The sequence below is a fragment of the Mustela nivalis genome (genome assembly GCF_964662115.1).
Source record: "Mustela nivalis genome assembly, chromosome: 7".
In the NCBI taxonomy this organism is placed as follows: Eukaryota; Metazoa; Chordata; class Mammalia; order Carnivora; family Mustelidae; genus Mustela; species Mustela nivalis.
In genome coordinates, this window is record NC_139026.1 from 89,434,282 (window position 1) to 89,457,620 (window position 23,339).

Genomic DNA, 23,339 nt, shown 5'->3' on the forward strand with positions numbered 1-23,339 from the left:
GGGGCTCAATCCCAGGACCCTGAGATCATGACCTGAGCCGAAGGCAGAGGCTTAACCCACTGAACCACCCAGGCGCCCCCGGTAAGTTTTTCTGATACACCACCCCCTCTGCCACTAGGAGGCAGGGGCTCTTCTGGGCATCCTTGTGATAGCCTGTTTGGGTTTTCTGTTACAAAACAGCTTGTGCATACTCCATTGGGACATTTCTCTGGAAATTGATTAATTGAAGGACTTATCTAGTACTTTAGTGTCTTCCATGTACCAAATCCTATATTGGACGTGAGAATATAAAATTTTTATAGGGCCCCTCCCCAAGCTGCTTCATCCACTTATTTTCGAATGATCCATTTTTGAGCTCTTCTCCCCTTGAACAGTGGCTGTGCTTAACCATTGCCAAATCTTCAGTGCTACACAGAGTCTGCAAAGAATAGATGCAGAATAAACCAACTAGAGTGTGAGGGAGGTCTAGACCTCCAAGGGCCAAGAGGGCTGTCGGTGCTGAGTCCCAGGCAATGCCTGGGGGCTCCCATGTGCAGGCACACAATTCTTTCTGCCACAGGGGAACTGTCTGCTTAGCAGGCTCTCCCCGCTTGGGCTTTCTTTGCCTCCTGAAAGCCCAGGGCATGCCTCAGCCCTGAGCCCGCCTGCACATGCGCTGCTCTCCAAGCATGCTGGTCCTGGGTAATTTTGCTTAGAGCATTCAAAGACCTCAGGAGGTTGTGGATCCACACCTCTCACAGCTATCTCCATACAGCTTTCTTTCTTTTCTTTTCTAAACAGAGATCACAAGCAGGCAGAGCAGCAGACAGAGAGAGAAGGGGAAGCAGGCTCCCTGGCGGGGCTTGATCCCTGGACCCCGAGATCAGGACACGAGCTGAAGGCAGAGGCTTAACCCACTGAGCCACCCAGGAGCCCCTACATACAGCTTTTTCAACAAGCTCTTCCTTCTTAGTTCTCAGACTCTTGGTTTATGAAGCACTGGCAATGATAGTTTGGGAATAGGCAGATGGTGATGGACAAAATATCCCACGCACCCCTGAAGACTGGAGCTTAGCTATCTCCATGCACTGTGCTTTGCCCCCCTCCCCCCCTCCCTCCAGGACTCTAAGTCTAATCTTAGCTCTAGCCAGCAAGGGCTGCTGTCCACACTCTTGAGTGCACCGTCCTCTTCAGGCCCCCTTTTCTCCAAGCATCCATTTCCTCATCCATTCACTCATTCAACAAACATGTGAGCCCTTCTTTCCCCTGGTACTTGGGGACTCTGGAGATAGAAGTCTGAGCCTCTGGGAGCTTGTAGGAGGGCCTCCCCTACTCTGGTGCTTCTCACCTGGTAGCTTCTGTGCCCAATCCCTGGTAGGTCCTGGCTGAGCCAGAATGAGTACCAGGGGTCCTGCAGTGCTGTTCCGCCAAAGGACTAGAAACACCCACAGGGCCACACCCATGGCACAGCTGGACGCCCAGGCATTTCCCCAGAGGGCTCCCCACATCCTGCTGCCCCCAAGAAATCCTCTGGAAACCACATGTCATCGCTTTAATACTGTGTAATACTTTCTTTTAAAATACAGTCTCTTCTGAGGTAGACAGACCACAACTGCAGAGCATCGTCAGACAGGAGATAAATACGTCCATGTACAACACGCAGCAAAATGAGGTAGAAATGGTTACAGCTGGGGGAGAGGACCCCAACCCCAGTGTGGGTAGAGGATAAGGAGGGCCAGCTTGCCAAGTCCGCCCGCCCTCCCCCAATGCCTGCCCCTGGATTCTTTGGTATGCCCCCTCAACATTGCCAGAGCTGGACCTGCCCTTACCCCCCCCCCCCGACCCACCCCAGTGCCCATGAGGTAGGTGCTAGTAGACTGGGGGCCGTCTCCTTGTGCAAAGTTCCCCAAGGCCAGTAGAGGAGGCAGTGGGGGCCCTGGGTCTCAGGGAGCTCCTCCCTTGGCCCCCAGCTGCCTGCCTCTTGAAGGGAAGGCTGGGATCCCAACCCCACTTCCCCATGCCCTCCACCACCCCCCATAAACGTACACACACCTGAGAGAACTTCCTCATGCCCTGCTCCCTCCAAATGGCCCTTCACAGCAGTGTAGAGGCACCAAAGCCCTGCAGCCAGCCAGCTCGGAGGAGAGGAGGCCCCAAAAGACAAAGGATGAAAAGGAGGGAAAAACAGAGCAGCTTTCCTGTTAGCACTCCTAGCGCAGCACAGGCCCTCAGCATCTTGGCACCTGAAATGTCCCCCATGGACACCCTTCCAGCTGGGAGTGGGAAATGGTACAGAGACTGTAGGAGCCATAAGGGAATGGGGGAGGGGGCGCTGGGGGAGAGAGAGAAGAGGTAAGGTGAGGGCTTGCATCCTACTTTGGAGCAAAGGTCAGAGCTGTGAAATGGGCTCCCTGAGGGGGAGGAAGACAAACCAAAGCCCTGTCAAGGGAAAGTTGCTGGGAAGGAGAGGAGTATTATTCTCACAAGGAAGGGTCCCCAAGCCTGGCTTCCAGTGGAAATTTTGGGTGGGACTGAAAATAAATCCCCCACTTCAGGGAAAAACAGTCTACCCATCTCCTTCATACTCTCACAGCCCCTGAAGCTCCCAACCTAGGACCCTAGGATAATGGGAGAGGCACCTTCTTCTAATCGGTGCTCACTCCTCCTTGGAGCCTCCCAACACACGGGGAAGCGGAGCCTGTAGTCAGTTTTGTGCCCCGCCAGACTTGTGGCCACACCGTCTTCTCTCCCAAGGGAATCCTCCTACCTCTCCCTGTGAAAGGCCAGGTGAGAGAAGCTCTCTGGGAACTTCCTGCCTAGGTCACCCTCCCATCTGGGCCCTCTCTTTCCTGGGGCAGGAAAGGGGGCAAGGGGCATCCCTCTGGATAACACTAAACAGCTAACACTAAGCTGGGGGATGAGGCTCAGGGGGGAGAGCAGCAGGACCTACCTCTTCTCAAATCCCACAACCCACTCCCCCACACCTCTGGCTACAACCTTGGACCTGGGGAGGAAGCCCTAGAAATACATTCCGCTTCTGTCCCAGGAAGAGCAGGGGTTTCAGTGTGGCTCTGAGTCTTCCTCTCCTCTTCCCCACCTCACTTTCTGAGTCTCCTGGGAGAATTTGCTCCCTGGGGAGGGGTCGGGGGGCAGGGAACACACAGGAGAGCAGCCAAAGTCTAACATTCTTTCTGAGGTCAGTTTCTTCCTGAGTTGTCAAAACAAAACAACAAACAGCAAATTCTACACATCTTACAAAAATAAGAGGCCTAAAATATTAAACAAGCTACATTTCTGGGATTTCCCCCTCAAAAACAAACAAAAACCCTTCTTTGGGTGTTTTTTTTTTTTTTCTCTTTTCTTTTTTTCTTTTGCTTGCCCTACCCCCTAAGACCCAAGGATACAGCTGGGTGAGTGATATTGGGGTGGGAGGGAACTCCCTACCCTCTCCACCTCAGCCCCTGGACTTCCAGATCTCCTGCAAAGGAACACTGCTTTCTTTTGAATGAGAGGGACCAAGAGAAACAGAGGCTGGAAAGCAAGGGAGGGACAGAAGCACAGAGGGTGATAGATGGAGAGACAGGGGAAGGAGGAGCAAAAGAGAAACAGGGCCAGCATATGAGGAGGTCAGTGACAAAACCACGGAGAGAGAAAACTTCGCTAATGCAGAGAAAGATGGGGAAGGAGGGAGCCACTAAGAGAGCGAGGAGACAAAAGGATTGTGGCGAGGGCGCAGGAGTTCCTTAGGCCCCGGGTGCCAGCCCATCCCGGGTCTGCCCGTCGGCTGGGCGGAGATGGCGAGTTTCCCGTCCACAATAAATAGGAAAAACCTGAGTACACAGCGCATATGGCATCTATCTGCCTAGCAGAATCATTTTCCTTCCCACGGAAAAAAAAAAAAAAAAAAAATCCACCAGCAGCCCCTCCCATCCCCCAGCCCACTTTCATCACTCCGGCCCCCTCCCAGCCCGGTTTGGCTAAAGACAAGCTCCCGACCGGAGGGGCGGGGAGAGAGGGGCGGTTGCTCCCGCGGCCTCCGGGCGCGTCAGTGTCCGGAGCCGTACATTTTGTCCCATTCCACGTACGAGTCCAGGTCCTTGGGGGAGGCCCTAGGGCCCACCTTGGCGAGCGCTGCCTCCAAGTCCTTGTAGGAGAGGGGCCGCTGCAGCCCGGGGAGGCCCGCCCCGGCCGCTGCCTGCTGGCACAGCTGCCCCAGCTCGCCCCCGGAGAAGCCCTGGGTGCCCTGCACCAGGGCCGCGAGCTCCCGCTCGTTCAGCGCGCAGCCATGCTGGACCAGCGCCCGCTGCAGGATCTGCCCGCGGGCAGGCCCGTCGGGCAGCGCCACGTAGAAGCGGAGAGCGAAGCGCCGCCGGGTGGCCTCGTCCAGAGCCGCGGGCCGCGAGGTGGTGCCCACGACCAGCACGCCGTCGGCCCCTGCGCCGCAGCCGCCGTCCAGACAAGCCAGGAGCGGCGCCTGCAGCGCGCCTGCCGCAGCAGCGACGCCGTCGTCCCGAGCCTGGAGCAGCGCGTCCAGCTCGCTGATGAGAAGCACAGAGGGCGGGCGGCAGCGCGCAGCCGCGAAGGCGGCCTGGAGGAGGTGCGCGCCCTCGGCGGCGCCCGGCGCGGCCAGCGTAGTTCCGCGCAGGCGCAAGAGCGTGGCACCCAACTGTGTGGCTAGACAGCGGCCCAGCAGCGCCTTGCCGGCACCCCGCGGCCCGAAGAGCAGCACGGTCCGCGGCGGGCGCGGGCTGCCGGCGTAGGCTGGCGGCCTGAGGAGGGGCCACACCAACTCCTCCTCCAGCGCTGCCTTGAGCGTGCCCTGGCCCGCCACGTCTGCCCACTGCACCGGGGGCCCGCAGTCTAGCATCTTGCTCGTCACCAGCTCCAGGGCCCCCGGGTCCAAGCCTTTAGGGGGCTCTCCCGACGGCACTGCGAAGCCCCCGCGGGGAGCCGGCGCCGGGGCGCGCTCCGGGAACTTTTCAAAGGGCTCGAGTTGCGGGCCGTAGACGGGGGAACCCAGGACCTTCAGGGGGACGCCGCCACCGTACTTGCCCGAGGCCTCCTCCGCGGCCCCCGGAGGCTTCGGCCGGAACCCGTTGCCCCGACACTCGCCGTTGTCCGTGTTGGGGTAGGAGGCGCTGTCGGCCGCCGGGGCCTTGGCGGGCTCGTAGATGTACTTGCGGTAGCGGCCCTCCGCGCCCTCGTCCGCCGCCTTGCGCTTCAGCGACACCCCGGCCTCGGCACCCTGGAAGCCGTAGGAGGTGGGCGCTGGCCGGGGCGGCGCGGGCGCGGGCAGGGGCGTGGGCGCCGCCAGGCCGGAGGTCAGGTAGGGGGCCGACGGCGGGGCAGGCGGCGGCGGGAGGGCCCCGTAGCCTGGCTGCGCCGCGTAGCCCCCCGCGGGGTAGTTGTACAGAGGCCCCGAGGGGCCGTAGCCCGGCGGAGGCGGAGGCTGCAGGAGCGCAGCGGGGGGCGGCGGGGGCAGCGCGGTGCCGGTCTGCGCGCAGTAGCCAGGGGCCAGGTACCCCCCGCCGTAGCCCGCCCCGTACTCGGGCGCCACCGAGGGGCCTCCGCACGCGTTGCCGGCGTAGAGGGGTTCAGGCAGGTTCCCGGCTAAAACCGGGGAGCCCCCGAGGCCCCCGGAGCCGCCCCCGCTACCGGACTTGGTTCCCGGGAGGCCCTCGTGGAGGGAGGCCAAGGGGTAGGGTGGTTCCGGCCCTGGCCAGGGCTCGGGGTCCCCCTTGGCGCCGTTGAGGAAGGCGGCGTCGCCATAGCCGCCCAGCGCTGGGCGCTCGTAGGGTGAGTCCAGGACCCCTGAGTACTTCTCTGCATAGCGCTTGAGGAGGTTGGAGGCTGTGAGGGCAGAGATGTCGTCGTGTGCCCAAGCATAGTGGCAGCGCTGGCGACCTCCCGGGGGCAGCTCCAACTTGTGGGCTGGCGACGGGGTAGTGGAGGAGACATCCAGGTGCTGCTCTGGCCACTGGTTGAGGGGCTGGGCGTGTTCCGGTGTCCAGTGCATCTTCAACAGAGCTGTGGGCGAGACGGGGAGAAGCGGCTAGAGGGGTCGTGCAGGGCCTTTCAGAGCCCACCAGCCGCCAGCCCCAGGCAGCTTAGATGGCAGCTTGACCCACGCCGGTTTCCACCATCCACCACCCCCGTGCCACCCTCCAGGGCCTCCCCTCTGCAGGCACCACTAACACAGTACTTGCCTTGGAGGGCACGTCCCAGGATTAAAACTGTGAAAATACTTTCCTTAGAGAGGTCTGGAAACGATATGTTTGACCCTGACTTCACCTCAAGAGGCAATTCAATGATGATTTTGTCCCAGCCACATAAGCCCTGCCCTCTACAATACCTGGTCCCTGCTTTCAGACCTAATGTAGTTAAGGGGTCCACGAAGAGTGAGGCACCCTGCCCCCCAAAATAGTCAAACGCAGGTGGGGCTCCTTCAGTAAGACTTGTTTGCTACACACCCACCCTGTGCTAGGCATTAGAGATACTACTAGGTTTGCAGAAAGATGAATGGCCCTGGAGTTTGACAGTCCTACCTGAACTATTCCCTGCAGCCCTCCCCTAGATTCCAGGGGCACCTTTAGGCCTCAAGTCAGAGACTCCAGTGTGTGGGGGCAGTGCCTGGTGGTCCCTGGGAAACTCCAGGGACTGACCCAGAAGCATTCACTTCGGTCCACCTAGTTCCTTTCAGTCTCTGCCTGGTGAAGTCAGAGCACCTGGGTTCCAGACCCCCATCTGCACATGCTGGCTGTGTGCCCCGGATGTGTTTCACCACAATACAGAACCGCGATTTAGAAGAGACAAATCCTATTCCGGAGAAGATGGGGAAAAGTGAGTAGAAAATGGGTCACAGATTTGTTTGCGAGCTTCCCAGTAACCACATAACTCACTTTGCAGAATAAAAAACACCACCCTACTCAAAAGAAGCAAAATGTTCCTGGCGTAGAAATCTTGGAACTTTTTCCTATAGACTTCAGAAAGCAGGCCTGTGAGATGTAATGAACCATGACCTCTTAAGACAGCCATGCCAGAAACATGGCAGAAATGTTCCACAGAAGTTTCTTACACTAGTCTTGAGCACCAGCCAAGGCATGTGCCAAACGCTGGTAAAAGGGATTCAGGTTTTGGGGAACAACACTTTTGCAGGCACATGGATGGGCTGGCCCGCTCTGAGGATTAAATCTCAAAGACTAAATGGGCCCATGGCATGCCAGAGAGGGTTTTTGCAAATGATTATTTCTCAAACCTAAGCTTTTGGTAAGATACGTTAAACTCACAGGGTTAATATTCTTTCTTCAAATTTTATTAAGCCAATAGTAAGCTTTGTGCTAGGCAAAGGGGCAGACTGAAAGGCAATACGATGGTTTAGACAGGTGGAAGGGACAGGCAGACAACATCGTTTGGGAGGTGGTAACATAGAAGGGTGTGCCAGAGGCTCTGGAGCTAAGGGAAATGTGCCCCGTCTGCTTGAGAAGAACTCAGCAGGGAAGTGGTGTCTTTACCAGACCTTGAAAGGTGAGGGGGCCAAGTTGGGTGGGGGCTGGCCAGCAGGTTCCCTCGCAGGCCATTCAGAAAGCCAGGGCCGTGCTAGCTCCCACACCCTCTCTACTCCTTCAAGACCCTTTACTGCCACCTTCTGGGAAAATGTCATAATAAATCTTCAAATCTATCGCATCCGTGGGGTAAATTGTCCCCCTTTAGAAGGGCTCATGTTCAGTGTACAATCTGCATGACCATACATTGCGAGCCTCGCGGCAGTGCTAAGAAATGCTGGGTCACTGGAGCCTTGGAAGTGGGTGTGTATGGGGGAGTGGCAGAAGAGGCAGCAGATCAAGTGGCTTCTGGTGTTCTCCACAGTTGTCCTCACTTGCAGCAGCTTGTTGACAGCACCACCTCTGTTGACCTCACACCTCCTACGGCTGTGACCTGCTGCCAGTGGGAGGGGACACTCTTTGAACATAAAACTGTATTCTCATCCCCACTGCCCTAAGGAGGGCATGAGCCACATAGACACTAAAGCTAAAAAGGGAAGTAGGGTTCTTTGAGGTTTTATCTCCATCTGAGAGGTAATCCTGGCCACCAGGGGCAAGAGGTTCAGAGCAGAGACAAGAGACCGAGTGTGAGGTCTGTGGAGGGCGGGTATGCAGCTCTCCAGCTCATGGTGAGGGGGTCTCCAAAGAACAAAGGCATTACCTAGAGTCACTGGGGGTTAATTTCCCAGGACTTTGGAAACCACAAGTGGTCCTAGTTTGCCAGGTTCTGTGAGGTAACATCAGAGTTCTACAGATGCGGAGCACCTGATTCTTGATTTCGGCTTGGGTCATGATCTCAGGGTCCTGAGACTAGGCCCCACGTTGCTCTCTACACTCAATGGCAGTCGGCTTGAGATTCGCTCTCCCTCTCCCCCACCCGGTACTCATTCTCTCTCTCACAAATAAATCTAAAAAAAAAAAGTTCTACAAATGCAAATACTGTGTTGTGGCACGGACCCCAAACCTGTTTTGTTTTTTTCTATTTACTATTATCTGTGCTTTGGCTCCTTAATATGGAGAAGAGAGATTTGACCTTGATCATACTCCCCCCCCCCCCCCCAGCACGCTGGGGAAAAAAGCATGACCCCTCCCAGAAGGACACAAAGAAAGCTCTGGATCTGGACTTACCCACATACTTCCTCAGCCCCTGCCAGACCCTCTGCTCCCCCTCGTCTCTGTCACGTGGTATCCTCCCTGATCCTAGCACTCAGCTCCTGCTATGGCCACTGGGCTCTCTCCAAACACACAGCCCAACCTCAGGCCTGCTCTACTACTCCGGGATTAGCCCCTTTCAGGCAGCTCCCAGCCGCTCCCTCGAGGGACCCTGTCCTTGGAAGCTCATGCTGCCCACTCGGTCTCCCCTCCATCCCTCAGATACTGGCCCTTCCATTCCAGGTTATTCGCTGTCCATTTTAGCCAGGGGCACAGCTCTCTCACTTCTGGCCTTCCGTTTTCACCCTTATCTGTATCTCCTTTGCAGCCCAGTAGACCTGAGGGGCCATCCACCCAAGCCCTTGACCCCAGTCCAGTCCAGGCTGGGACCTTGCCTCATCCATTAACTATTCCAACCCCCTATTATGTCCCACTTCCCTCCCCACAGCAAGCTCAATTCTTTCCCACTTCCGAAAAGACCTGCTAGACCTTCCTAGTCCCCCCCACTAGCTATGAGCCCATCTCTCTGCACCTTCTCCCCATGGTTTCTGCTAGAGGTCCTTTAGACCATTCACTGGGGAGCCGGGGACCAGGTCAGCAAGTTCTACTGAACTTGTCACATAGACTGCATCTGGAGACTTCCTCTCACTCCTTCCAAGGGAAAGAACAAAGGTCTGGCCACAACCAAGCTGCCACAGGAGCAGGCTCAAGCAACCAACCCAAGGAAAAGGAGAGGACAGAAGTTTGCAGGAGAGGGCAGGATGGGGAGGTTGCCTGACCTGCACATAGGCTGAGGATGTGGGCCTACATGAACCTGAGGACACAGCTGCCGCAAGCCCCCACTGCTGGGAACACGCACTGTGCAGATGTGTGCAGCTGCAGGCCACATGCATGCATGTGTGCGTGTGCATGAACATATACACGCTCGTCTCAAGCTTGCGGTGCCGCCTCAGCTGGGTGCCTCTTGACACACCCATGTCCACCACGGCCTTGCCTTCTCTCCCTTTCAGACATGCAGACCTAGGGCAGGCGAGGACAGGGGAAGACCATGCTGTCTCCCTGCCCACATCCCCAAGCCACTTATGGCCCACAAGCTCCTGCCATTCAGCCTCCTGCACCCGGAGGGGGCCTCCTCCCCACTTTATAGGCCACACTCCAGTGCCCGCATCAGCTAAGGAGGGCGAGGCAAGGCCCCCAGACTGGTCTTTACTTAAGCCTGCGACTTTCCCTGGGTCTGGGGAGGACCCTGGAGGAAAAACAATTCTCTGCAGCTGCACTGTTTGGGAAGCAAGGTCAGGGTCCTGATGAAGCTCTTTCTCTGCAGACCCATGAAAGCCAAGGGCCCTCCCACGCGTAGGAGGCTGGAACTCCACTTGACTCCATGCATAGAGCACAGCCTTCGAGCTCACAGGTGACGAACAGTAATGGCAAGTTACTGGATGGAAGGGTGAGTAAAGGATCCCTTAAACAACACTCCGCCCCTTGTTTTTAGGAAGTCTTCCAGGATGGATGACAGAAGTGATCTGTCTTCACAAACGCCCAAAACACTCGGCGCACCTGTTTCCGTCCCTGTCGGCAGTGCCCAGGACACTTGGTGCATTGGGCCTGACACAGGCTAGGAGAGTGTGATTTATAAGAAACACATTTAGTCTTTGTTCACTCTTCCTGGCTCACAGCTCCCCAAACCCTTAAAATGTCCTAAGGGTAAGAGCAATGGGGGCATCTTTCCCTATGGTCTCTTGTCCTCAGTCCCTGAAATTGCTTTGCAACCACAAAGGTGAAGTGGGTGGGTTATTTACAACAAGCCCTTTCCACTGCACCTGAGCTTATGATAATGTGGTGATTTTTGGAAAAACCCCTATAATCTAAGGATGGAGGCTGGTTGCCAGAGGAACCAGCCTTGACTAAAGGGTTGGAATTTTCGGTCATACCCCACACCCCTCCACACCCAAGGGAGAGGGGTAGAGGTTGAACTCAATCACCAATACCCAGTGACTTAATCAATCATAGTTATGTAATGAAGCCTCCATAAAACCCCAAAAGGACAGGGTTTGGAGAACTCTGGGGTTGGCGAACACGTGGACATGCTGAAGGGCCCAGAAGCTCTACACACCTTGCCGTGTGCATCTCTTCCATCTGGCCATTCCCGAGTTGTACCCTTTTAGAATAACCTGGTGATCTAGTAAGTAAACTGGTTTCTTGAGCTCTGTGAGCCCCTCTGACAAATTAATCAAACCCAAGGACGGGGTGATGGGGTTTTAGCCATCAATCAGAAGCACAGGCGAGACAGTCTGGACCGTTGATCAGCATGTGCACTGGGGCAGTTCTGTGGGACTGAGCCCTTACCCTGTGGGATCTGATGCTACCTGCGGGCAGATACTGAGTTCGATTGGTAGGACTCCCAGCTGGACCCCAGATTGGTAGGACAGAGCTGGTTGACCTGTGGAAACCCCCACATGTGCTGTCAGAAGTGGGGCATGTGGCCGTGGAGTGTGAGGATGGGGGAAAGATAGGTGGGGAGGATGTTTTCCCCTCACACAGGCCTGTAGACACTCTTCCTCCATCCCTGCTCCAGAGTCCCCCTCTGCAGTCACACTGACTGCAAGCAAGACACCTAACCTGTCCAAGCCTCAGTTTCTTCAGGAGTCAAAGGTTAGTGGATTCAGGTGGTGGACAGCCAACTTCTCTCTCTAGGGACCCTTTCCAATCAATTTTATACAAGATGCAGCGGGAGGGGATCCCAAGCATGCAGGACCAGCACTGGCCTCCAACTCCTTAAGGAGGTCCCGAATACTCCTTCTTACAGAAATTCTCAGATTCTGAATGCCATTACCCACACCCAGGGCTGGGGGCAGCACAGGGGAGGGGCAACTGCATGGTGGCTGCAGACCTGAGTGGAGAAGGGGCAAGGCCGCCCTCCTGGGCAAGCTCCTTTATCTCAGCCCGGGACAAAGGGGCCGGAGTGGAGAATCCCATTGTCGGGGCCGCCTATGGAAATCTCATTAATCTATTCACCACGGCTCCCACAGCCCTTTTGTCCCAGGCTTTTTGTCTGCTGCTCACAACTGGTGCCCTGAGGGTCTCTCTGGCCGCCTGGCAGAGCTCTAACAGGGCTGTCCACTCCCTCCCACCCCACCAACCCCGTAGAGTGGGCCCTGCCCCCTCGTGCCAACCCGTTACTGGGAGAGGAGAGGAGAGGAGAGGAAGGGGTGTGGAGAGGAGCTGAGGACTAGTCCCCTGCTATAGCCTTGCATCCACCACACAGCAGGCTCTGTCCTAGCGTAGGCCAGAGAGCAGACCCCAACACGGCTGGACCCCCAGAACCCTGCCAGGGGGACCCCCTGGAACCTGGCACAGAGCTTAGCATGGGCAGGGCTCAATAAATGTTTAGGGAATGAGCCGGAGGCCAGAGAGGTGGCTGCAAGATTTCCTGTGGCGAGATGCCATTCTCTGCGGGGGCACTGTCTTGTTGCCCAGCAGCCGGCAGACCCTCTCAGGCCACTGATGTGCCTGACTGCGGTTAGTGACACGGAACTGGATCAGACTGAGACCCATCCTTGGGGGGTTCTATCCTCGAACAGGAGACAGAAGGTACAAGCAGGAGGGAGGGAGGAAAAGAGAAAAGGAAAGAAGGAATTCTGGCAATTCAGAGTCAGGGGAGGTTGCATTTGGGCGGGGGGATCACCGCAGCACCTAAAATGCGCGTCCGAGGCTGGAGGGCCCGGAGACTTGAGGCCAGCGAGGCGGAGTGAGGAGGACCCAAGCTGAGCAGGGAGCACTGGCATATCCAGCTCAGCCCTCCTCACTGCCCACAAGCTCCCACCTAAGTAGATTTACAGACCACAGCACTAAGGCTGAGGGAGGAGATTCAGGATGCAAAGGGGCCTCCTCCCTCTGGCAGGTGCTTTTCCCGCCTCCACAGGCTGTGGTCAGGCAAGGATGTAAACTGGGGAGCTGGGAACAGCTCTTAAGATCTGAACTCTCCCTCCCTGTCCCCAGACTCAATCCTAGACTGGAGAGTGGTAAAGACCTTGTAGCTGGCAAGGGTGAGGGAAGGGCCATGGAAAAGAGGAGGACTGGGGGCAGCTGGATGGCTCAGTCAGTTGAGCGTCTGACTCTTGATCTGGCCTCAGGTCTTGATCTCAGGGTCGTGGGCTGAGGCCCTGCACTGCCCCCACACTGGGCGTGGAGCCTACTAGAAAAGGAAAGAAAAGAAAGAGAAGTTAAGGACTGGGGTGCATGCCATGGGCTGGAGGAGTGGCAATGGTCAGGACAGACGGGTGTTCCTGTTGGGGCGATTCCCTTCGTGTCTCAGGGCAAGTTGCTTGTCCTCTCTGTTTACTGTCTGCAAACATCACAGACTTCCCTGATCCCTCCGACCCCTTAGTGCAAGCCGGATTTCCTCTCCATCCACAGGGCCTGAAGAAATCTAGAAAAAAAAAAAAAAAACCCAGCTCTGCTCACTCTGGCCTCCAGAGGGTTGCTCGCACAGTTCCGCCCATCAGAAATGCCTTCCCTCTGCCAACCAGCCCTCTCCCATCCTTCAGGGCCATGCGGAGCCTGCCTCTTCCATGCCACCTCCCTGGCCACTCCAGTCCTAAGAACCCTTTGCTCTCTTGGGTGAACTGGACAAGGTCCATCTTGGCAGCAAGTACAGAGGACTTTCCTCCTCCTCACTGCTGACTCCATCCCCTTTCAATGCTCCAGGCCAGGGTTCCCTCCACTCTCCCCTTTTCTGCATGGCCCATTCTCCTGCTGGTGATCCTTCTCATCACACAAACATGCTGATATTTCTCCCATTCCAGGGGGGGACAAAAGCTCACATTAATCTCTTGATGCCCCTCCAGCTACATCCCATAGCTCTCTGCTTCCCATTGCCAGAACAAAACCGAAGCAGGTGAAAAGTTGCCTGTGCTCCTATTTCTAGTTTTCCCCCATCAGCCCTCTCTTGCACCACCTCCCACGAGGCTCTCACACCCAGAAATGCAGGTGCCTGCGCGCGCGGTCTCCTCATTAAACCGGTGGTCAGTCCTCAGCTTGGCAACGCGAGCCTCAGCCCATCACACTCCCTGAAACTTCTTTACTGGGCAGCCCACTGCCCCCTCCTCCTCAGCTCCCTTTACTGGAGAGTAAAGCTCTAGTACAGCTCCCTTTACCACCAACCCTCCCCAACTTGGAGAGCCGGGAAGCCTTCTCTCCACATTAATCCCATCCAGTCTTGCACCCTTGACTGGCGACAGTAACACTGAGGACTCCTAAACATGATTCCCAGCCTGGAAGTCTCCCCTGCACTCCCCACTGGTACATTCAACCTCTTCCCAACATCTCCATCCAAGCATATATATATGTATATATGTATATATATGTATTGATATATATGTATATATATATATTGATCAATATATATATGTATATATTGTATTGATATATATGTATATATATATATCAATGTATATATATGTATATGTATACATATGTATATATGTGTATATATGTATATATGTACATATGTATATATGTATGTACATATATATGTATATATGTATATATATGTATTGATATATATGTATATATATATTGATCAATATATATGTATATATTGTATTGATATATATGTATATATATATCAATGTATATATATGTATATATGTATATATATGTATATGTATATGTATATATGTGTATATATGTATATATGTACATATATATATGCTTGGATGGAGATGTTGGGAAGAGGTTGAATGTGCCAGTGGGGAGTGCAGGGGAGACTTCCAGGCTGGAATATATATATATGTATATACGTATATATATATATACATATATATATGCTTACTTATTTTAAAGATTTCATTTATTTATTCGACAGAGAGACACAGCAAGAGAGGGAACACAAGCGGGGGGAGTGGGAGAGGAAGGAGAAGCAGGCTTCCCACCGAGCAGGGAGCCTGATGCAGGGCTCGATCCCAGGACCCTGGGATCATGACCTGAGCAGAAGGCAGACGCCCAAAGACTGAGCCACCAAGGCACCCCTCCATCGGAATATTTAATTGGTATAATGACATGCCCCAAAATCAAACCTCTGACTTCCTCACTCAATCCTGATCCACTCCCCACCCCCATCTTCTGCATCTCAGGAAATGGCAGCTTCATTCTTCCTTGTTGCTCAGGCCAGAAACTCTTGGAACCTCATACCTCTTGCCAGCAAATCAGGCTGGCCCTGACTTCAAAATCTATCCAGAATGCAACTGTCTCTTAGCTGGATGCTTACAGCAGCCTCCTGTCCCACCTCCCATTTCCACCCTTGTCTCCCACTCTCTGTTCTCAGAGTAAAAGCCAATGTCCTGGGGCACCTGGATTGGCTCAGCCGGTCAGGCAACCAACTCTTGATTTTGGCTCAGGTCATAATCTCAGGGTACTGGGATCCAGCCCTGTGATCCCAGTATCCAAGGATCCAAGGATCAGCAGAGTCGGCTTGAGGTTCTCCCTCTTCCTCTCCTGCTGACCATACCCCCTCTCGTACACATGTGCTCACTCGCTCTCTCTCTCTCATAAAATAAATAAAATCTTAAAAAAAAAAAAAAAAAAAAAAAAAAGCCAAGATCCCAGGAGCCTGGCTGGCTCAGTCAGTGGAGCATGAGATTCTTGATCTTGGGGTGGTAAGTCTCGGGGTGGTAAGTTTGAGCCTCACGCTGGGTATAGAGATGACTTAAATAAATAAATACAAATAAATACATTTAAAAAAAAAAAAGCCAGCATCCTCACAGTGGCCCACCAGGTCCTAATGATCTACTTCCCCATAGCTCTCTTGCCATTCTACAGTCTATTAAACACTTATTTTTGCCTGTGTTCCCCCCCAGTCCAACCCCCCCTCAGGCCACAGGGGCCTCTTACTCTAGCATAGCAGGTGGGCTCCCTCCCCACAGTGGCCACACACTTTGCCCCACCAGTCCACACTCACAGCCTCAGGGCTCTGTTCACACGGCACTTGGCACTTCACCACGCACTGGCCCCTCCACCTGTAGCTCTCTTGAGCACTCACCATCATCTGTGTACGGGTTGCTTTACTGTCTAGTACCAACTCTAGAAAATTCCATGAGGTCCGGGAAACAAAGGTTTAAAAGTTGCCTGTTTCCTCCTCTTCCATCCTCTGGTTTTGCTCCCCGTCCTATCCCAAGCACCTAGGACAGTGCCTGGCACACAGTAAACTTCTAATAGACTGTAGAACAGATGGATGGATGTTTGGGCCGACAGAGGGGCCAAGAGGCTGGAAATTGCCTCTGTGTCCAAATTAAAAAGGGTGACTAAATGTGAGCCCACATGAGATAGTAGGGGTGGCAAGAGGCAGAACCAGGGGGTTCCCTCAAGAGTGCATGGGGAAGGGTATCTGGAGGGGCAGTTTGTGTTTGTGAACACCAGCAGAAACCATCGAGCCTTGATCTGGCTGGACTTGAAGGGCACCCAGCCCAGCCCCCAGGGACCCCCACCTGGCCTTTTTTTTTTTTTTTAATCCCCCTACCTCTTTCTTCCCCTTGTTAGGCCTCTGGGAGAGGACAAAAGGGGCACTGGAATTCCCATCAAAGGCCACCAGACACATGGCAAAGAGATTAGGACCCTTGGGATCCTGCTTCCTGGAGGTAGTGAGGCCTCCCCGCCAGTCTGGCCCCTCTCTGGGGTGGGAGGTGTGTGGGGGGCATGCTCTGGCCCCAGACTCCTCATATGTCAAATGCCAAACAGGAGGAGGTCAGCCTGCGGGGGTGGGGAGGGCTGGCTAAGCAGCCCCCATCTGGGCTGTGTGTGTGTGTGTGTGTGTGTGCACACGCACTGGGGGGGAGGGGAGAGTGCAGAAATCCCTGCCTATGTCCGCGGTCAGGGCCACAGACAAGCTGTGACCATCTGTTGTCTTCTGGAGAGGCCAGTCCAGGGGCCCAGCACCCTTGAAGATAACCCATGCCTTTCTCCCAGCCTTCTCGTGTTTGCAGAGAACTTCCGCGGGCTATCATTTGGTTTCACCCTCACATCTTCCCTGCCAGACAAGCATATTCTCCCCATTTTACAGAAGATAAAATGGAGGCTTAGAGAGGGGAGTGATTCTCTCAAGTTTATAACAGCTAGTAAGAGGGGAAACTGGGACTCTTCAGCCCATCCTGCCCACCCTTCCTACCCCAGCTTTGGCCAAGGTGCCTGGGCACCAAACATGGGGCTTCCAGGCACAGCCTTTCCATCCATTCCTGGCTCATTGCTCAGGGCCAGCTCAAGATTGCCCCACAGCTTCCTCTTCCAGGAAGCCTTCTAGGACTGACACCCCCAAGGAAGTTCTGAAGATGCCTCAAATTATAGAGCTCTATACAGCCACTCCTTTCCCATCCTGGGCTGCTGATCTGTTGGGCGGTCTGTTGGTTTGGCCCCCTTGTGTCCCAGGACCTCTTAAGGGCAGTGCAGCCATGCCCAGGAGAAGACGATTCCCTAACTGCACGATATCCACCCTGGGACTGTGGAAGCCTGGCAGGTTGGGGAGAGAGAGCCTCTCATGCCCGAAGGAGCCCTCCCCAAGGCTCACTCAGCCACAAAGGGATCTGCACCCAAGAGCTTGGCTTCAGGGCCTGAACAGAGCCTGGAGTCCAGGGCTGTCCACATCATAGCCGCTAGCCACAGGTGGCTATTCAAATTCAAGTTCATTAAAATGTACAAATGATTTTAAAATGTAAATCATTTATTATAATTTCCCAATTACTAAAAATAAAAACGTATTATGAAAGTTAGACTAAAAGTTCGGTTTCTCCAGGGCACCTGCCACCCTCTAAGTGCCCCGCAGACCCATGTGGTGGTGGCTGCGGTTTGGAACAGCGCAGACACGGAACATTCCCAACATCACAGAAAGTTCTATTGGACAGAGCTGCTCTAACCCCAGCCAGGGCTCCATTCTGCCAGGGAGCCTCCCACTGCAGCTAGAAGGGTCTCCAGGTAAACTTCGCTGGGACTCAAGAGTCCTTTCCTTAGGGCTCCTAGGAAGTTTTCTCGCCAGGCAGGGCTCCAGCTTCTGTAGACTAGCTGGACCACCCCCCCCCCCCCCATCAGCCCAGCCTGGCCCACAGCCCTCAACCTCAAGGCAGGAGAGGAGGGGCAGGCTGAAAAGAAGAGGATGGTAGGACAGGACAGTCTGTCATCTGGCCCTGCGGGGCTGCACTTCCTTCCCACCCCCCCACCCCCCCCTCAGCTGCTCAACACCCCTCCCCCACCCCCACCATCCTCATCCTCACCAAATCCCAAGGACAGATGGGGGCCGGCTGCAGGAAACGTGACCACAGTGAAAGCACTCTCAAATGGCAACAGAATCTGGGGGTCACAGCTGTGTCCCCCGAGGCCTGGCCAGTCCCTCATGTCCAGCCTGTGTCTGCCAGGCCAGGCCTAGAGCAAATTTCAGGGAAGGGGGAGGATACTCAGGAATTTTAGGGGGAGGTTCAGGAGTCTGTAGGTGCTGGATTATTCCAGCAGGCGTGGCCCCAGTTAAAAATGCAGTCATTCATGTGGTCACTCATCCATCCAGCCATTCAGAACACGCGGAGTAAGTCCCCACCATGTCAAGAAGTAATAAGAGGATGTAAAGATGGACAGGTGGGCTCCCCAACTAGCCTGACAGGTAGCTTGTTCTGGACTTAATCCTCTGCCCAGGCTAGATGAAGATCCTTTGTCTCTGCCCAGTGGTCTGAGCAGGATGGACACCCCCCCCCACCAGCCCTCTCCCCTCAAACAGGCCTGCGAGCGCGCGCGTGTACACGTACGTACACACACACACACACACTCTCTCTCTCTCTCTCTCCCAGCTGCTGCCATGACCCCCCCCTCGCATGGTCTCTCTGACCAATCACAGCACCGAAGGGTAAGTCCCACTGGCCAGGGGCCCCCAGGGAGTGTATTAGCACATTTGAACCGCTCAGCCCGCAATGACAAAGCCTGGGGCCTTGGGAGGAGACACAGCAGGAGGGATGGGGGCCTGTGGGGAGCTTACCTCCCTCCCCTCCCAGGGGAAAGCTCAGGAGTAGATTAAGCATTCTGGGGCATAGAGGAATTTGGGGGCCCCAGCTCCAGCAGTGAATAAGCGATCCATAAAATCACAATTTACACACTCACTGATCAAACAGCGCATCTACTACCCCAGGAGGTTGGGGGGGGGTGCTGCTGGGCTGCCCCCACTCTTGCAGAAGGTCCTGGGGAGCCTGGAGCTTCAGACCCAATCTCCTCGAGGGGGGCATCCATCCCTTCGGCATCCATCGCCTTCGGACCTGCCTGCCCCTGCTGTGATCTGGCGGCCTTTGGGGGAGGTGGCTGGTCAGACGGCCATCTTGGTCTGCCCTCTGTGAGTAACAGCTTCTTCTCCTGTGCTGCCCTCGGGGCTGCCAGGGCTGGCTCCGGTTTCCTCAGAGCTGCTAATCACTTTTCCAGCTCTGAGGCTCTCCTCCCCACCCCCTTCTTTCCAGCAGCCCCTCCATGTTTCCTCTTGGCCCTACTTCTTGATGCTGTCTGTAGCCCCTGGGGCAGGCTGGGAGCCCTTCCTACCACCACCTCCTCCCTCCCCTCTCCTAGGCTGGGAACACAGCATGGGGGTGGGGAGGGGGTAACCCATCTCCCTGGGGACATCAAGTAGAGAGAACTAGCCTATGGCTACCCTTTGCCTCTTCCCCAGAAAGAAACACAATTTGTCTTCACCTCCCTAAACTGTGTTCACTTCACTTCGTTAAGGCTGCCTGGAATTTCAGCACCCGAAGACCATTCTGGTTCACAGAGGTCCTCTTTTAAACCACGCGCCTCTGGAGGTTGCCAGGCCATCAGCCACTCACCCCTTGGGAAGGTGAGCAAGGTTGACTGGCTCCCGCCTCCTGCGTGACTGAGATGAGCTGTGCTGGGGAGGTACACGTGTTCCACACATTTCGGGGCGAGGCTTTAGGGCAGGGGATCAAGGTGAGGGCAGGGCAGCCCACTCTGCCTTGCCCTCTTCTCACAACTCGAGCCACCTTGGAGTCATTAGGTATGGACTTCAACTCCTGGGCACAGTGGACTGGAGAAAGGGAGGGAGGGGTCGCCCTATCCCCCACTTTCCAGAGGCTTCTGAAGGTCAGGCTGTCTCCCAGAGGTCACTGCACACCCGGCCAGGGCTAGGTCTCCATGACGTTCTTCAGCCCCACCAGTGGGCTCCACACCAGGACACACTCCTTCTCTTCCTCGCCCTCCCTCACCTTCATGGCTGCTCCCAGGGACCCAGGGATGCAGCCTGGACCCACGAGCACCTTGAGTGGGGCAGGTGTCTGAAAGCCAGCCTGAGAGATTGACCTGGGGCAGGGACTCTGCACCCACCCTAGCAAGCCCAGGGGGTTTGCCGTCTGGAGGTCACAGTCCCGCCTCCCCCTGTGGCTCCCATGGTGCAGGAGGGAGTCCCTCTCTGTGATGTGGAACAAGGGTCCATCTTTGTCCCTCTGGTGTGAAAGTGGCATGGGGGGTTTGGGGGAGCCCACCCAGCATCTCCCTCACTGGGCTGGCCTGAGGGTGGGACTTTTAAGACTTGCTAGAAGGGGGCAAGGGGCTGGGGCAGGACTCTAGGGCATGCTCTGACTTGGCTCTTAAGAGGGCTGGCTAGACGCTTCAGGCTGGGAAGAGTGGGGTGGGGGAGAGATGCTCTCTGGGACCCAAAACAACCCAGTGAGCTTAAGGGAGTCCAAGGACAGCAGTGCAAGTCCCGAGCTGCCAGCTGTGCCCAGAGTGGAGAGCACCCCGTCATCCTGGCCCTGCCTGACCTTCCAGGGGGTCTGCAGCAGCTCTGGAGAACTGAGCTCACCATCACTGAAACCACCACAGCTTCCCACGCCATCCAAGCCTGACCTTGGGCCCCTCTGACCTGTGTCCTGGGGCAGCTTTGGCCCATAGAGGGAGGACCCCTAGGGCCCTGCCCCCTACTCCCTACCCCTACCCCACAGCCACCACTTAGAAACTGCCCCAGGCAACGTCACCTGGCTCTTCAGGTCCCTCCTGAGAGCCCCCTACACCAGACGCAACTTCAACCTGAGCCACACTTTTCATGACCCCTAAGTCTCTTAGGGGGAGATTGAAGAATCTGGGTGAGATTCCTTAGGGCCTCATAGATACCCACCAAGACCTCAGACTTGACACACCAAGAGAAAACATCTCTGCCTTCTCCCTCCAGAATCCATTCATCCAGCTGGAAACCCTGGGGTTCCCATACCGCTCTGCCCCTCCCAGTCGCCTCCCATCTATCTGGCAACGGAGTCCCCCGGACCCTGTTTGAAATGACACACACACAGCTGGCTGGCCCCCACGTTTGGACTCCACCACGGCTGGCCCCCACGTTTGGACTCCCTGCCCTCTCCTTCTAAACTTCCTTCTGCATGGCTGCCCAAGGGGGTTCCTTCCATCTGAAACAGACTCAACCCTCTACTGACTTCAGAGTGCACGCCAAACCCCCAGCCTAGCACCAGACGTGGACCCGTTTGTCCTTCCTCTCAGCCCCAGGCCCTGCCCTTCCAGCCCCCTCTCGCCCGTCCGACCTTACCAGTCCATTCTCTGGGCAATACACCTTCACACTTTCAGGCCTTTCTTCCTTCTGGCTCCAGAACACCCTCTCCCCCAGTTCTGCAGCTGGGGTGCTCCCACACTCTTAAATCACTCTGCTGCTGTTGCTGGCTCCTTGCTGGGTTCCTCTAGCAAGTCCTCTGCACCTCCATCCTGTCACTCAAAGACCTTATTTAGAGTTGATACCACCCATTAAACCGGGCTTCTCACTCCCTCCCTCCCTGCTCAGAAACCCCTGCCCCTGGGTCTTTGCAGGACGGTTCCAGCAGCCTATCTGCTCCCTGCCTACCCTGTCCTCTCCCTCCCAAAGGCCTCTACCCAGAAAACCTTCTCTGGTACAATGGCAGTGGGAAGAGTAGGGCCTTTGAAGTTTCTATAGTTAAGTACCTGTTTCAGATAATTCTATTTCTTTTCTTTTTTTTAAAAGATTTTATCTAGGGGCTCCAGGGTGGCTCGGTCAGTTAAGCATCTGCCTTTGGCTCAGGTCATGATCCTGGAGTCCCAGGATTGAGCCCTCATCGGGCTTGTTCACGCTCTCTCTTTCTCTCAAATAAATAAATAAAATATTTTTAAAAAATAAATTAAAACTAAATAAAAGACTTTATCTATTTGGGAGAGATAGCATGAGCAGGGGGGAAGGGCAGAAGGAGAGGGAGAAGCAGGCTCCCCACTGAGCAGGGAACCAAAGTGGGGCTCAACCCCAAGACCCAGAGTTGGTGACCTGAGCCAAAGGCAGATGCTTAACCAATTAAGCCATCCAGGTGCCCCTAAATAATTCTTCCTTTTAAAGTTTATTTGCTTTGGGGCACCTGGGTGGCTCAATTGTTAAGCGTCTGTCTTTGGATTGGGTTGTGGTCCCAGGGTCCTAGGATCCAGCTCTGCATCCGCTCCCTGCTCAGGGGAAGCCTGCTTCTCCCTCTGCCACTCCCCTTGCTTGTGTTCTCTCTCTCTCTCTCTCTCTCTGGCAGTCTCTCTCTCTGTCAAATAAATAAAAAAAAAATATTTTTAAAAATGAAGTAAAATTTAAAAAATAAAGATTATTTGCTTAAGCACAACAATTTGCAATTGAACCCTGTACTTTCCCCTAGCCAGAGTCAAGCCCTCTCTGAGGCACCCGGCTTATCCCACAGTATGGAGACAGTGTCAGCGATGCATGCACAAGGCTTGGGGGGCCTCGATGTGTGGACACTCTGACGCATCAAGCCTGTGCTCTGTGGAGGAGGCCGTGGCGCCTGGGCTGGATGAGACCCTCCCAGAACCTGTATCCCTATGGGGCTGTATCTGGGGCTCCTCCCCCCTGGGAATTGGGCCCTGTGTGGGTGTGGGATGGAGGATGAGGTCAGGGCTCTTGACCAGTATTCAATCACAGGCCCCTTTAAAAAGGATTTTTATTAAGTAAGTTCTATGCCCAACATGGGGCTTCAAATCATGACCCCAAGATCAAGTGTTGCAAGCTCTACTGGCTGAGCCAGCCAGGTGCCCCAGTTGTAGGCCCCTTTTATAGTCTAGTAAACCTGTGGTCTGTTCAAAACTACTCTTTCAGTGCCTAAGATAAAAATATATGGAACTACTTACTTGTCAATCATACTTCAATAAAGCTGGAGGCGAAAATGAAATTTAAAAAAATATATGAGGCTACAAAATAAATTAAGAACACTGGAATACAGCTTCACCATCAACCCCTCGGGGGTCATGGACCACAGGCCTCAGCCCAAAAGACTAGACAGAACCTCCTCTCCAGCCCAACCACCCCTCCCCGCAGCCAGGTGTAAGATCTAAGGTTGACTTGGGTCAGTTTGGGAGACATGTGACCTTCAAAAAGTTTAAGCTTTAAAGACTGGGTGATCCCATGTTTCTTGGCCCCAAATATGCCCTCCTCCCTGTGCATGGGGGTGGGCGGGTGGGAGACAGAGGCTGGGGGGAAGCAGGCTCAGGCAGCCCACCCAGGCTTCCCCTGTGGCCGCCCCTGCCCCCACCTACGCTCTTCCCAGCCCTGGGGGTGCTGAGCTGAGTAACTCCAACTATGCAGCCTGGCCGGTCTACCTGGGCGTGAGTGGGCAGGGCCGTCCTCAAGGGGGTGGCCCCCCA

At 55.1% G+C, this 23,339-nt stretch overlaps 1 protein-coding gene and 1 long non-coding RNA gene across 2 annotated transcripts in view; one reads left to right on the forward strand and one right to left on the reverse strand.

Annotated features, from left to right (window-relative positions):
• Nucleotides 1–1,517: 1,517 nt before the first annotated feature.
• Nucleotides 1,518–23,339, reverse strand: part of FIGNL2 (fidgetin like 2) — a 29,259-nt gene continuing 7,437 nt past the window's right edge. The window contains exon 2 of the mRNA XM_082741376.1: nt 1,518–6,006. Coding sequence (XP_082597502.1) covers nt 4,025–5,995 — 1,971 coding nt within the window. The 5' untranslated portion in view covers nt 5,996–6,006 and the 3' untranslated portion in view covers nt 1,518–4,024. The remainder of the gene's footprint in view (nt 6,007–23,339) is intronic.
• On the forward strand, nt 9,998–21,783 carry LOC309869794. The gene is made up of 3 exons (XR_014314348.1): nt 9,998–10,119; nt 16,209–16,306; nt 18,494–21,783. It is a non-coding gene; the product is annotated as an uncharacterized lncRNA (long non-coding RNA).